This window comes from Pithys albifrons, chromosome Z (genome assembly GCF_047495875.1).
Source record: "Pithys albifrons albifrons isolate INPA30051 chromosome Z, PitAlb_v1, whole genome shotgun sequence".
In the NCBI taxonomy this organism is placed as follows: Eukaryota; Metazoa; Chordata; class Aves; order Passeriformes; family Thamnophilidae; genus Pithys; species Pithys albifrons.
Window position 1 is genome coordinate 80,962,627 of NC_092497.1, and position 13,759 is coordinate 80,976,385.

Sequence of the window (13,759 nt, forward strand, 5' to 3'; positions counted from 1 at the left end):
TTCAAAACCCTGAAGATAAGAAGAACCAGTTATCGGACCGTGCTGAAGAATGACAGAAGTTGCGAACAAAGGAGGTTCATGATGCAACCTCTTCATCTAAATGCTGTAATGATGGAGCAAAAGTGATCTGAGACTGTTCTGATTACCTTCTCAAGGCTTAAATAAGGGCCCAAATGATACAGTATCTTCTTGTGAAGTTTTAGTACTGAAAAAAGAGATGGAATATCTCTGGAGGCTTGTTTCAAAGCAGCTTGACCTCTGCAACGACCTTCTCCTCCCTGCCGATTATAGAATTGAAATCAACAGTAATAAATGTAGTAACTTTGAAGCTGGCTAACTTACATAGTCATACTACAGTAACAGGATGTGTGGATTGGTAGTACATGAGGAACAGTCCTCTGCCAAGGATGGATCTCTTTCCTGAGCAATGTGCAGTTGAGAAATCCCCAGCCAAGTTTTAAGGACTCAAGAGGAGCTAAGTTACTGAACATGTGAAAGATGGAAAACAGTACCCTTGTGCCTGTTGTGGCACCTTTTTACAGCAACAAATACTCAGCACAATGGTGGTCCTCACATATTACGCAGAGTCCTGTATTTACCTGGGCATTCTAAATTATTACATTTCTAGTTTACACTATCTGAATGAGTTCTTAGATTCAAGGTTAAAAAAAAACCAAAAGGATTCTGACAATAGTGCCTTCTCATTAAAAGATTAGCCAGGAAGATTTTTCTGAAAGCTTTGTTGTACTCTTGTTCACCAGTTCAGTACCTACAGTATGGTTCAGTTACTACTAATTTGCACAAGTTTAGTGTAAAAATTGAAACTCATGAAATGTTTGTGACAGAAGCCCTCCGAAATGGTCTGCTATAATACACTTTACTCCACCCAGCCACTATCTTCTGCTAAAATGTAGGAATGTAAATACTTGCCTTGCAGAACATCTTGCAGTCATCTCCGCTGTTCACTAGAATATTCTTCTCTGCTGGACCTTTGAAGGAGGGAAACAGTGGACTATGCATTTAGAAGACATGGCAGTATCTCCCACAGGTGAAGTGGTAGTTGTTGGGAAGTCCTCTGTTACTCACAATGTATCTTCATGTTAGTGTTCTGTTGTCTTTGTCTTTTCTTTAACTTGTTCAATGTAAACTAGAAACTAGTTTACTTGCAGTAAACTAGCAATACCCTGTGCTTACCACTTGGGCACCTTTACTGTAGTCCAGCCTGCACATCTGTAGCCAGCTGTTTTAAAGAAGTTTTTGTATTTGTGTCTATTCTCAAGACCAACACTTGTGATTGGAACAATCTTTTTGAGCAACCTCTGTTGAGAGAGCAGACAGCCATGACTAACTTGCCAACCAGCAATTCCATTTAAGAAAGTACAGATTTGTTTTTGCTTTCCCTTAAGGCACTTCTTCACTTTTGCAGCTCCTGTTGTGATGTGTCATTCCTCAGTGTACTACTTTACAACTCCTGTACTTCAGGATATCTGAATATGCAAGTGAAGGTTGGCTCTTTTGTGTATGAAATGAGTATTAGTTGTCGTTGGATGAAGGTCAGAGCTTATGTCAAGTGGTGCCTTTTGAGCCTAAACAAGAAATAATTCACTGATAGGTTTTTCACCATCTAAATCAGATTTAACTAATCTGGGCTACTACAGTAAACACAGCAGGGAAAACAAATGCTTGTAAGCAGGAGAGAAGAGATATGAGCATCTATTCTGAAAAGGGTTGGGACATTTGGGATTACTGGGATTTTTTTTTCAAAAGATGGCATGTTTTAACATCAAAATGTTCACCCATATTCTAGGTAAAAACATTTACCTATCTTCTGGGCATTTTCCTAGGACTTTATCTGTAAACAATTACACATCTGAGATTAAGTTGATTAGGAACTTAATATTGTTAAAGAGCATATATTCTACCAGTATAAAATATACAGTGAAACACTGTATCAAGCTTTTAATTCACTTGAATAACGTTAACCCCAAAGAAACAAATTACTTAAAGTAATTAATAATGTATTTCCAGAGAGTTCTTTTTTAAAATTAATTGTATTTCTGTACATTTTTGGGCTTCTCTGAGACCCCTGGACACTGTCCTCCATAAATAAGACCTCCTTTGTACAAGGCACACTTGTAAACCTCTGAAAACCTGTGTAAAAGCAATGCTGAAAGGCAGGAAGGACTACCATTTTATTTGCAATGGTTTCAAGTGCTACAGGACTATAACTAGGGTGATTTCTAGTATACAAGGGGCCTGTATGTCTATTGTATAGGATTTTACAATTAAAGGACCTTTAGTTTAACAAAATGAGATTCATTTGGAAATGTGGTGAACAGTGTCCCTCACTAAAGTTTTCAGTTGTGTGAGGCATCACTTCTTTGCTATACTCATCTTGGTGTTACATTAACATATCATTGATAGTTTAGCTTAATCCCTTTTAAATAAGCATTTTTAAATTAATTTTCTCTAGTGTGTATTTGCCTTATGCTGTACAGTTAGAATCATAGAATCATAGAATCGATTGGGTTGGAAAAGACCTCCAAGATCATCGAGTCCAACCCTTGGTCCAACTCCAGTCCATTTACCAGATCATGGCACCCAGCGCCACGTCCAATCTCAGTTTAAAAACCTCCCGGGATGGTGAATCCACCACCTCTCTGGGCAGCCCATTCCAATGCCTGATTACTCTCTCTGCAAAGAATTTTTTTCTGATATCCAACTTAAATTTCCCCTGGCAGAGCTTGAGCCCATCGTGCCCCCTTGTCCTATTGCTGAGTGCCTGGGAGAAGAGACCAGCCCCCACCTGGCCAGAACTTCCCTTCAGGCAGTTCCAGACAGTGCTGAGGTCACCTCTGAGCCTCCTCTTCTCCAGGCTGAACACCCCCAGCTCCCTCAGCCTCTCCCCACAGCACTTGTGCTCCAGTCCCTTCACCAGCCTTGTTGCTCTTCTCTGGACTCGCTCCAGCCCCTCAATATCCTTTCTGAACTGAGGGGCCCAGAACTGAACACAGTACTCAAGGTGTGGCCTCACCAATGCAGAGTTCATCCATTTCTAATTTTAATGGAAATGGGAAAGATGATTATTGCTATTTTCTTAGTTCCATAAGTGATGTAAGATGGTATGGCTTCTCTTATACTTGCAGTCTGCTTTGGAGAAATGCCAAAGGCTGTCCTTGAGCTACTATCATGCAGTTCAAGATTTCTGTGACAAGAAAAATTTTTGTGACTTTTTACAAAAGCCAGATGAATTCTCATTTCCATTTTACATTCACATATTCTAGGCTTTTTATTCCTTTGGCAACTATAGAGAAGCAGTCATATGTATTAATCATGATGATAAGCAAACATGTAATGTGATATGCAGCCTTCCTCATAGAGAAACTGGGAAATCATGTCTTCAGGGCAGTACTTCTGCCTATTTCAAGAAGCTGCAAATTGCTGGAGGACAAGTGGGTGATCCACTTCAGAGGTTCCTCATGTTTTTAAGCTCTAGCTCAGCAGTGCTGTTGCTCAGGAGATGCAGCTGCAGTGATATTACTCAACAGTAAAATTAGGTGATTAGGTAAACACAAAAACGTGTCTTGCATGGTCAAGAAGGAGTTAAAAGCTCATCCTTACAGAGGAAGTAATTTTACACCAAAATGAAGAACAGTCCTGTCTACCAAAGGTCCTCTATTATTTTACATCTGAAAGCACAACAGGCACAACTAGTTCAGGAAGGAGCGTGGTGGTTTGGGGCTTGTCCTGTTTTAGGTATCTATCCACACTGCAGGATGCAGCAGCCCCACTCCCAGACAAAAGTGGGGAATAAAGCTCATTTAAGAGTTGAGTGATGTCCTTTGCATGGCAAGCAACATGACTGAAACAAAGTTGCAGAGTAAAAACACCCGCCTACAGGTCTGGTGCTATTGTGACTGACTATTGCTATTCTCCAGTACGAGAATCAAGACCAAAGAACAAACCAGCCAGGAATCACTGGGTTTCCTACTGTCTTCAAAGGCTTCTTCTACACTGAGATAAAAGAGCTCCTAGAAAACTGAATTCAGTAAAACAAACAAAGAATCACTGAATTAAGTGTAGTAGGAGCAAAATGACTAGTTTTTGTCTGCTCTTCATTTCTATAAAGCTTGAAGGATGTGGGGGGAAAAACCCCAAACCATTCTCGCTGCTTGCAAAGTGAGCAATTTTGACACAATTTATACAAAAATATAGAAATGCATAATCTAAGTGACTTTGTTCAGTGCAGAATTTCAGTGGCTCAGTTATGCCCATCAGACATGAGGCTCTATTGCATGGTTTTTATTCAGTCCCTAAACCACCATTTTCTGTCATAACACATTAATAAAGATTATTTATGTTTAAAATCTGCAATAAAATCGATTAAGGTATGACATTCTTCAACAATACAGTTGATTTAAATCAGCTTCACGCAAAAAACGCATTAAAAGTTTATACAAACTCGTTAAAAACAGCAGTTGTCATTCAGATCACATAAAGGCAGCAGACTGCAGCTACTCCATGTAACTGTACTTTATCCTGGAGCTCCCTCTGAGTGTGCAGCACTAGATAGTCTCTCTTACAGCTGGTATCTGCCACATAGGTATCTTCAGTATCCTTATAATAATCCCTTGTCCTTCAAACAAGCTTCACCACTGGAAAGTATTTATGAGGAGAGAAGTCAAATTCTGGAGGAACCTGGGGAAAAAAAAAAGATTTAAACCATGACACAGAAGTACTCCTCCATTTGATGCTCAGAGTACTCTGCTTCTAAAAAAATCAACAGCACAAGATTGAAAAGCAACTAATTCTAGCTCTTTAAATTATTATCTGAACCCAATTATCTGAAATTATCATCCAACCCATTTCTGGGTATGTCAGTCATTATTCAGCAGTGATGGCCACAAAGCTGTAAGATGCTGGTGTGCCTCTTCAGTGTGCTCCTTCATGCTTCTGTGCCTTGCTTTCAGAGGAAGGCTGAAACCCACCTCTTCCCTCTGACTCATGTGGCACCCACTAATCCCGACAGCCAGCACTCTCATGATTTTGTTCAGACAAGCTGCTGATACACTTGCTACCAAGTACCTGTTCCTGCTTTTCAAGAACATCCATATTTTTCTGTATGGTCCCATGTGCATATCCCAATTTTTTTTTCATCAACACATTCAGAGATTAAAGTTTTGCATGTTTAAATAACTAAAACAATTTCCAAGAGGAAAATGAATTAAGTTTCTTTTCCCTGTCCTTTAAAGAGTTAGAGTAACTATGGCTTGACTTTGCTCATTTGGCTCTCAAAAGATCTGTGGTGGCTTCTCATGGAATCACAGGGTCGTTAAGGTTGGAAAATACTTAATAGATCATCAAGTCTAACCTTGATGTATGGAATACTGTATTTTACATTCAGTTCAGCTGGCATTTCCTTACCTTGGAATCTTTCTTGTGGCCTCCTGCCAGCAGCTTCATGACCACAATATTGGGTTTTGCAACTTTTAGAATTCGATTGACCTGAACACAAAACCAGCAAGTTTTTCAATAAAAGCATATGACCTCAAAATTATTTCAAGGATAATACTCTAATGTTAAACACTACAGCAGTTCTCTTACAGGATCAGTTTAAGACACTGAGTGTTTTGGATTTGCTTTTAAGTACAAGAGCTGGAATCATTAAATTTGTGAAGGGCGCATTTATTTTAATAGTCACTTTGTATTAAATTGAGCAGACCACAGAAACCACTGCTTTAACAATTCTTGAACATAAACATAGAAACTATGGCAAGTTCTGTGGCACTCAGAAATAAAGGTATAGACAGACCCTAGGCATGTATCTTCAACATTGCAACACAAAGAGAAAGGTAAACTGAAGTATGAAACTGGTGGCTTTTTGCATGGGAGTGCTCTCAACATGCTCAAAATTACCTCTTCACTATCTCAGTTAGCTGCAATTAGATAGCTCATGTGTGAGTACCACCAGGATCCAGAGAACAGGAACTGATTTCTAAATTCTCAGGAGGACCTAATCCACTACCTATTCCTGACCTGCTCAGGTATGACAGAAAAAGCATCCTCCTTGCTCAAAAATAATCACAGACACTGAAACTTCCAGGATCTCGACAAAGGAAAAATTCTTACCCATCTTTATAGTTCTGATGAGAAAATTGCTCCAGGGAACACAGGCAAGACAATCCTCTTTTCATCCTGGTAATATTCAAACCTATTTTTCCCACCTCTCAGTAGTCCACCTGAATCACTAGATTCTAGTTAAGTGAGGCAGCCATGTATCACCTTCTTGTTAAAACTGCTTTCATAAAGCGGCTAGAAGGCAACATGCAAGAAGGAAATATGCTGCTATCCAGCATCTAAGATCCTCAGCTGGGAGAGGTTTTGGAACAGTGAGCACAACCCTGATTATGTTCTCTGATGTACTGAAACAGACCAAGGTGCAAGGTGCCACCACTCTCCTCTGCCCGCTTCTTCATCAAAGCACTCAGGTTTGTTCAGCATTTTCATGAAGCACATTTTCAATCTCAAGTAGGTCCAGCTAAAAACAAATACTCTACTGTGGTTCCCTTTCCCAGTATTTCAGTCTTACCTCATTGTCTGGATTTGGAATATTCTCAAGAATCATTTTAGCTTGCTGGTAGTGTTTGCTAGCTGCCATGTAGAGATCTGATGACTGAGGAGGTGGGCTGTACTTATTTAAATCAGACATTTCCTAGTGTGTTACAGAAATATATATATTAAAATCAGTTGCTAGAAAATTGTATATCACCCTAAATGAAAACTAATGACTATATTCAGGGAAAGAGTTAGGTCAACTAAATACTATTTTAAGAATATGTCGCAAGAAGAAAGAAGAAAAAAAAAAAAAACACTCCCCCCCTGCTACGTGGAAGACACGTGTGGAATACTTGTAACTTCCTTAGATACAATGGTTACTGGGGAAGCCATGGGTCAAACCATTACAGAATAAAAACTGAAGTTGAAAACATTTATATAAAATGGCAAAACCCAAGCAGCAACAACATAGTGCCAGTGACTACCTTCTAGTGCCACAAAATGTAATAAAATTCTCTGTTCTTTGCAAAACAACCTTTCCCTTGAACAATTGGTCATTCATTTGCTTTAATAGAGCCATGCAGCAGGGTGTGAAATTACAGGGAAAAAACGTGAGAAAAAAGTAAGTAAGTATATGATATTGTTTACTCAAATCTAGGTTACAACAAGTGAGGTGCTGAAACTGTTCAAAACTTCATTTTATGTAACTTTGATTCTTTCAACTTTTTTGTTTTTGACTAGGGATAAAAAAGAACCACCACCAAACTTCAGTGACAAGGAGGAAGCCATGACAGTCTTAATTTCCACTACAGCTGTTCATAACATTAAAACTGGGGAGTGACTGGCATACAAAATACCACCATTTCAGTTCAGACTAACCCCACAAATAAACAGAGGCTAATAACCAGCTGGGTGAGCAGCAGGGCCATTGCAAACACCAACCTGTGTGCAAGCCAACAAGGTGCTCTTACTACATGCCTCATATGGCAATACACAAGCAGGATTATGGCCAGCAGGATCAAGGAAGGTTATCACCCTATAGTCAATACTTTTGTTGTAGTATTTGAAATGCTGCATCCAGGACTGGATCCACTTGGTTCAAGGAAGATGCTGAGATGTGGAGGTGGCTGGGGTCTACAGCATATGAGCCACAAAGAGAGTAAATGGACCTGGATTTTTCATTAGGTAAGAAGGATGCTAATGGGTAATCTAATAGCAGCCTACAAGTACTTGAAAGACAGTTACAAAGTTGTCAGAAGACAAAGACCCCTCATTAATAGTGGCAGACAGTATAACATGAAAGGCCAGAGGTTGTGGCTTGGGTAATTCAAACTGGACATAAGGGAAAAAAGGAGTATAGTGCAACCCTCAATCAAATTATCCAAAAAGCTTGGAAATCTCCAGCCTTTGATTTTTTCAGACTTGGCTAGACAAAGATACAGCTTATGTGATCTATAATGGTACTTCAGGGATGAAACTGGAAAAAGCATGCCTCCACTGCTCCCTTTCAACCAACATTCAGTATTACTTTCAATTTTCCCATTTGGTTGCTGCATTAATAAAAACATGCTGCTATAATTAACCACAGCCAAAAAGTCTGTCAATAGACTTTGAAGAGATTTTATTTTCATGCAAACCAACACAAGCATCTCAAACTGCCACACTGGACCAATTTTGAAACATCTAAGTTCAGTAAGAATTCAAAGCAATGAATCTTCCTAGCACAAAACCAAAGTTAGAACACCTTGCCATTTGGACCTAGCTTCAGGATCAATTTTGAGACATTAAAGCTCCTTTTACAATGACAACAACGTCTAAAGCAGGTGAGTAAATGGCTTCTATGAAAGCACAGATAGCACCACGTTTTAAGATTACTCACTTTGAATTGTAGGTAGTGCACTGGGGGTGGTGTTATAACACTGTTGAATGGAGCAAACCTGTGCTCGTATCGAACTTGTTCACTATCCAGTTCAAACTTGGGTTTTCTTACTTTGCCATCCATGTCAAATGCGATCATTGTCTAAAAGAAAATGATAAATGTAATAAAACATGTTAGCTTTATGCTGTATTTTGCTGTGAGCAATATCAAAGCCATGATGTAGCTTCAACTGGAAGCATAGGAAAAAAGTAGAGAATTTACCATATCAAATTTTAAACTTGAACCTAATTTCCAGGTCCACTAAAAACAAAGACATGCAACACGTACATGATCCCTATTACAAAAAAACTGAACCAAACAGAACACAAGTAAGTTACCTTGTACATCCCAGCACACATATTTTGGTATGCTTGACTCATGGTGATCTCTCTGCTGAGAGGGCGAACTGCAAATTTCACATAAAAATCTGGTTTTTAGTTCAATGTAAGTACATATATTAATTTCAGATCAAAAAAGCTTTTTCAAATTTTCAGAAAGCTCAACTATATTTTAAAATAACTAAAGTGTTCAAAGCATGGACATGCATTTCTGCTCACCTTGCTCCTGTTACAGAAAATACCTCAAGACATACTTAACAGTCACATGAACACCACACTGCTGTCAGTGAGATAAACTGGTCAATGGTGTGACACTACACAACACTAAACAACAGCCACAAAATTACAGTCTGTAAGGCTGAGAGGCCTGTTTGCTTAGTACATTGATTTCTTCTACATTCCAAGACAAAAAAGGTAAAAGCATATTTTTATTGTAATAAGAATGACTTTTATCCTAATTATATTCTTCTAAGTTTCCTTTTAGCTTCTACTGTTTTAAGTGTTGCCAAACTGCCCAACATTTGGCACGTTAAGCATGAAGTACAGCAGAAATTTTCTGCATTTCAAGAGGGAATTTAGTGGATATGATCCTGAACTGTTCATATCCAACTCTCTGCTCCCCTTGGGAACCCCTTGGAAAGAAGGCAGGGAAAACAAACTCACCACTGTAAAATTATGAAACACATTTCAGGACCTTCTGAAGTCAAATAGAAATAACAGAAATACACCAAAAATTTAGTGTTTGAATCTACCTCCAGTCACAAAAAGCATAATACTGCAGGAACTATAGAAGGTGGAAAGGAAGTATTTTTCAAAGGTAATAGCTCAGAAACTGTTAATTACATTTCACGAGACCCATCACATAACACAGTTCATGAAGCTGTGAGTATAAGTGAGTTTCAGTTTTTCTGAAAGACCTATTTGAAAGTAAAGAAATGGGAAATTCTTATGCAACAACTGACTTCTCAACTAAAAACATTTTACATTCAGCCTTCAAACTTCACAACATGTTCCCTACACATATCAGTGTTGACTCCAGAAATTCTGAATTTTAATTCTACATGGCTGCATGAAAGGGAGAAAAAAAGGTCTTGAGTTACACTCTACACCTAAGTACCTTTCTTCTTTTTCTTTGTTTTCTTACTACTACGTCCTTTCTGTTGTTCCTCCATTATTCTCTCCTCTGCCATTTGAGCACTGTCCGCACGGCTCAGCGTTGACATCAGCCAGGCATAGAGGAACTCTGAGAGATACCTGCAGTGAAACAGTCCAGAGTGTTACGTTCTGCAGAGCAGAATGCACTCACAGTGCACACATCCCCCATGAATGCCAAGTCATTTGCTCAAAAAACACATGTAAAGAACATGTCCTACTAAAGGACAACTGTTAGGGCACTCAAAACTCTTTGTTTTGCATGGCTGAAATCAACAGATCAGTCTAGGTTCCTGTTCTGGTTTGTGTTTTTGTTCTGTTTTAAACAAGACTTTGTACACATTCAACCACAGACAGTTCAAGCTATGCAAGTTTCTCATAAATTTACGAAGTAAAGTCTAAGCTTCTTATTATTTCAAAATCCATTTAAGATAAAGTTTTTGTAGAACTCTTCCTTCCCCGGCAAATGAAGTATTTTTTAAAAGATACTATGTTAATGCTTTTTCTAGTTTTGTTACCAATTATTGTTTTAAGAAACAAGATTATTGATTTTTTTCAAGCATGAAAAAGCTATGAATTATTACATAAAGGGGCCAAACCCACACAACCACAACATCCATATGCAATTCTTCTGGACTTAAGAGATCTTTAAGAGCAATAGTGAAAACTGTTTCAATAAATATATTGATTGAATTCAAATCAAAAGGAATAAGGGGAAAAAACAGAGTAGAAAAAAAATCAGCTTTTACAGCAAAATGAAAAAGAAGCAATACTTCATAAGAAGTCATATTTCAGAAGAAAAATTACTGAGAAATTTGGGTTTCATTTCCATATTTCCCCTCAGAAATTGCTTTTGCTTTCTGTTCTTCACTTAGAGTAAGAAGATAAAGAAGCTGACATGATAATTCCAATTAAAATTGATTTTATTAAAATGGTAAAGGAAAATATAGGCAGGTAAAAAAACAACACTGTCTTACAGAAAATTGGCATTACTTATTGACGTACTACTTAAAGAAAACTGCTACCTTCTGATAACTATCTGGAATATTAGTTTTCTCAATTCACTACTGAAACATAGAAACACAATCGAATGCACTGAAGTTTATATGATTTGACCTATTCTCACTTCCCAATAAGAAGGCTTACATCTTACCTAGAAGTCTTTTGGCAGAGGAAGGTTCACAGATTTTTAATGCTGATTCAAAAATGAACCATCTACAAAGAATTTATCTTTTGGACCAAGCCAACAACTATGAAAAATAATTAATTTGTATGGAAGTGGAAAAATAAAAAGTATTTTGTCTCCACATAGTGCAATCATTTTCACTGAAGGCATATGTCTCTTCAAATGTACTCACAGAATAAGCTAGTCAACTTTCAAATGAGTCATAACTTGAAACTCTGCAGAACTTTTCAAAAATACTAGAGATCAAAAATACTGCTGATCTTGGTAAAGACAGAAAAATATAAAGGAAATTGCTTTTCGCCTGCATGCTTTTCTCTGCCAAAATCAGTGTATTTTTCATTCATTTATAGAAAACGCTATTTTTAAAAAGCTAAATAGAGAGTGAATTCCTATTTCAGAAAAATAAAACAACACTACTAAGTCTAGAAAAGAGACTAACAGATTTTTTTTCTCCACCTGTAATATTATAAATAGGGAAACCAAACACAGTGTTGAGAAAGCTTGAGATTATAAAATCATTTTTTAAATCCCTCCTTCAAATATTTACTATTGCAGCATCCCTCCTTGCACAGCTGTCAATAAAGCATCTTCTTACCAATATATGTAGTAATATTCATGCATACTGTAAAGTTCCAATTCAAAGCCACTGAGAAGATACTGTATCATAATACGAAGGTTATGATACAGGACCCAGGTGCCCAAGCAAGCCAAATGTTGCCTCTGTGGTTCCTGCTTCAGTAACATACTATGAAGCGCTGCATCTACTTTCTCTGCCTAATGATAAAAAGACAGCAAAGGAATAAGACAGGGGAGGAAGAATATTTGAAACAGCATCCAGGTTCTGCCAGAAATAAAATCTTAACAACATCTGAATCCAGCTTGGGTCAGCAAAGTCATGCTCCAGATTATAAGACTGATACGTATCTTTACAGATACTGCCACTTCTACACAACAGGTCTGCCAGAAAACTGGGAAGATACCCACCTAAGTAAATTCTGCTGCACAGAATAAAAATATTCAATATAGAGTAGTATAGTAAGAACAGTAAGTATTTTAAATTTACAAATTTTTAAATTATTTGTATCTAGATCATATTAGCAGTCACATGAGCATTGAAACTCAGAACCCATTACACACTGTTGTTGATTTTTCTATATTGGCAATAATTAATTCTCTTTTAAAAAAACCAAACTGCATGTAAACATTAAATTTACTTACAAGCTTAGTATGTAAGAGAAACACTGTGTCCCACCAGAGTAACTAAAATATTGCCAAGATCAATTTTGTCTTAAGTAATTGTATGGAAGACATGAGGTCTCCCACAGCTGGAACATTATCAGTAGTCCAAATCTAACAGAAATCCTACTGATTTCTTGGGCTAAATTTTAGGAATCCTTGTCCTAAAGATTTTAGGATAAACAATTGCTTCTTTTCTCTTGGATCTAATACCACATGCTTCACTCCTGTTGGAATATACCTGGAAAAAAACCTTGCTGGCCTGCTACCTAGGACATTACCTCATCCTGAAGGGTAGCAAACTCCTCAAGAATGTGACCCAGTTTATCTCTCTGACGAGCTCTATTGTGTCCATGGATTTGAATCAGGCTACAGAATGGCTGAAAGAAGCAAAGTGTGATTTTAAATTATCAACACAACTTTGAAAATACAGGCAGAGTACTATGATGTCTATTTAGGCACCTGCTCTAAACATCTCTATCAAGAGGTGTGTTACTTACTGCACACCTTGAGAGTGCAAGCCAGCATGAAAGCAAGCTCTCTGGAGGGATGCAAGAGCCCATTTCTCTTGAAGACAAGTCAGTGTGAGATTGAACATGACCAGAACAAAATGCCTGGAGTAAAAGAGGCACTTCTTATGACTAAATCCATATGCCCAGCTGGCCTAGGTGGCCAATGGCATCCTGGCTTCTATCAGAAATAGAGTGGCCAGCAGGACGAGGGAAGAGATTGTCGCTAGTGAGGCCACACCTCGAGTACTGTGTTCAGTTTTGGGCTCCTCACAACAGGGAAGACATTGAGGTGGTGAAGTATGTCCAGGGAAGGGCGATGGAGCTGGTGAAGGGTCTGGAGCACAAGTCCTGTGAGGAGTGGCTGAGGGAGCTGGGGTTGTTTACCCTGAAGGAAAGGAGGCTCAGGGAGGTGACCTTACTGTTCTCTACAACTACAAGAAAGAAGGGTGTAGCCAAGTGGGGGTTTGTCTCTTCTCAAAGATAACAAGTGACAGAACAAGAAGAAATGGCCTCAAGTTGTGGCAGGAAAAGTTTAGATTAAAGATTAAGAAAAATTTTTTCAAGAAAAAGCATTGGAACCAGCTTCACTGGAATGTGGTTGAATCACTGTTCCTGGAATTATTTAAAAAAATGTGTAGTCATGGCACTTAGGAACATGGTTCAGTGGTGGACTTGGCAGTGCTGGGTTGGACTTGATGATCTTAGATGTCTTTTCCAACCTAAATACTATGATTTTGAGATTTTCATTCTCATTCAACAACTGCATCTTCTGGAGCAATTCTAAAAAAAATTAAACTGGAGAGAAGATAAAAATAATTTCATTTTTTACTGCACTATGCATTTGTTTTGTGAGAGGAAACTA

The 13,759-nt window shown here is 38.1% G+C and overlaps 2 protein-coding genes across 5 annotated transcripts in view; one reads left to right on the top strand and one right to left on the bottom strand.

Annotated features, from left to right (window-relative positions):
• The window catches only part of GOLM1 (golgi membrane protein 1), a 50,786-nt gene extending 44,529 nt beyond the window's left edge, over positions 1–6,257 (top strand). For all 3 annotated transcript variants that reach the window (XM_071581518.1, XM_071581516.1, XM_071581517.1), the window contains exon 10: positions 1–6,257. In XM_071581518.1, the coding sequence (XP_071437619.1) occupies positions 1–53 (53 nt within the window). In that variant the 3' untranslated portion in view covers positions 54–6,257.
• NAA35 (N-alpha-acetyltransferase 35, NatC auxiliary subunit) overlaps positions 4,288–13,759 on the bottom strand; it is a 24,024-nt gene continuing 14,552 nt past the window's right edge. For both annotated transcript variants that reach the window (XM_071581515.1, XM_071581514.1), the window contains 8 exons: positions 12,667–12,765; positions 11,745–11,923; positions 9,929–10,065; positions 8,812–8,879; positions 8,435–8,575; positions 6,590–6,712; positions 5,425–5,505; positions 4,288–4,698 (listed from right to left, as the gene is read on the bottom strand). In XM_071581515.1, coding sequence (XP_071437616.1) covers positions 4,639–4,698; positions 5,425–5,505; positions 6,590–6,712; positions 8,435–8,575; positions 8,812–8,879; positions 9,929–10,065; positions 11,745–11,923; positions 12,667–12,765 — 888 coding nt within the window. In that variant the 3' untranslated portion in view covers positions 4,288–4,638. The remainder of the gene's footprint in view (positions 4,699–5,424; positions 5,506–6,589; positions 6,713–8,434; positions 8,576–8,811; positions 8,880–9,928; positions 10,066–11,744; positions 11,924–12,666; positions 12,766–13,759) is intronic.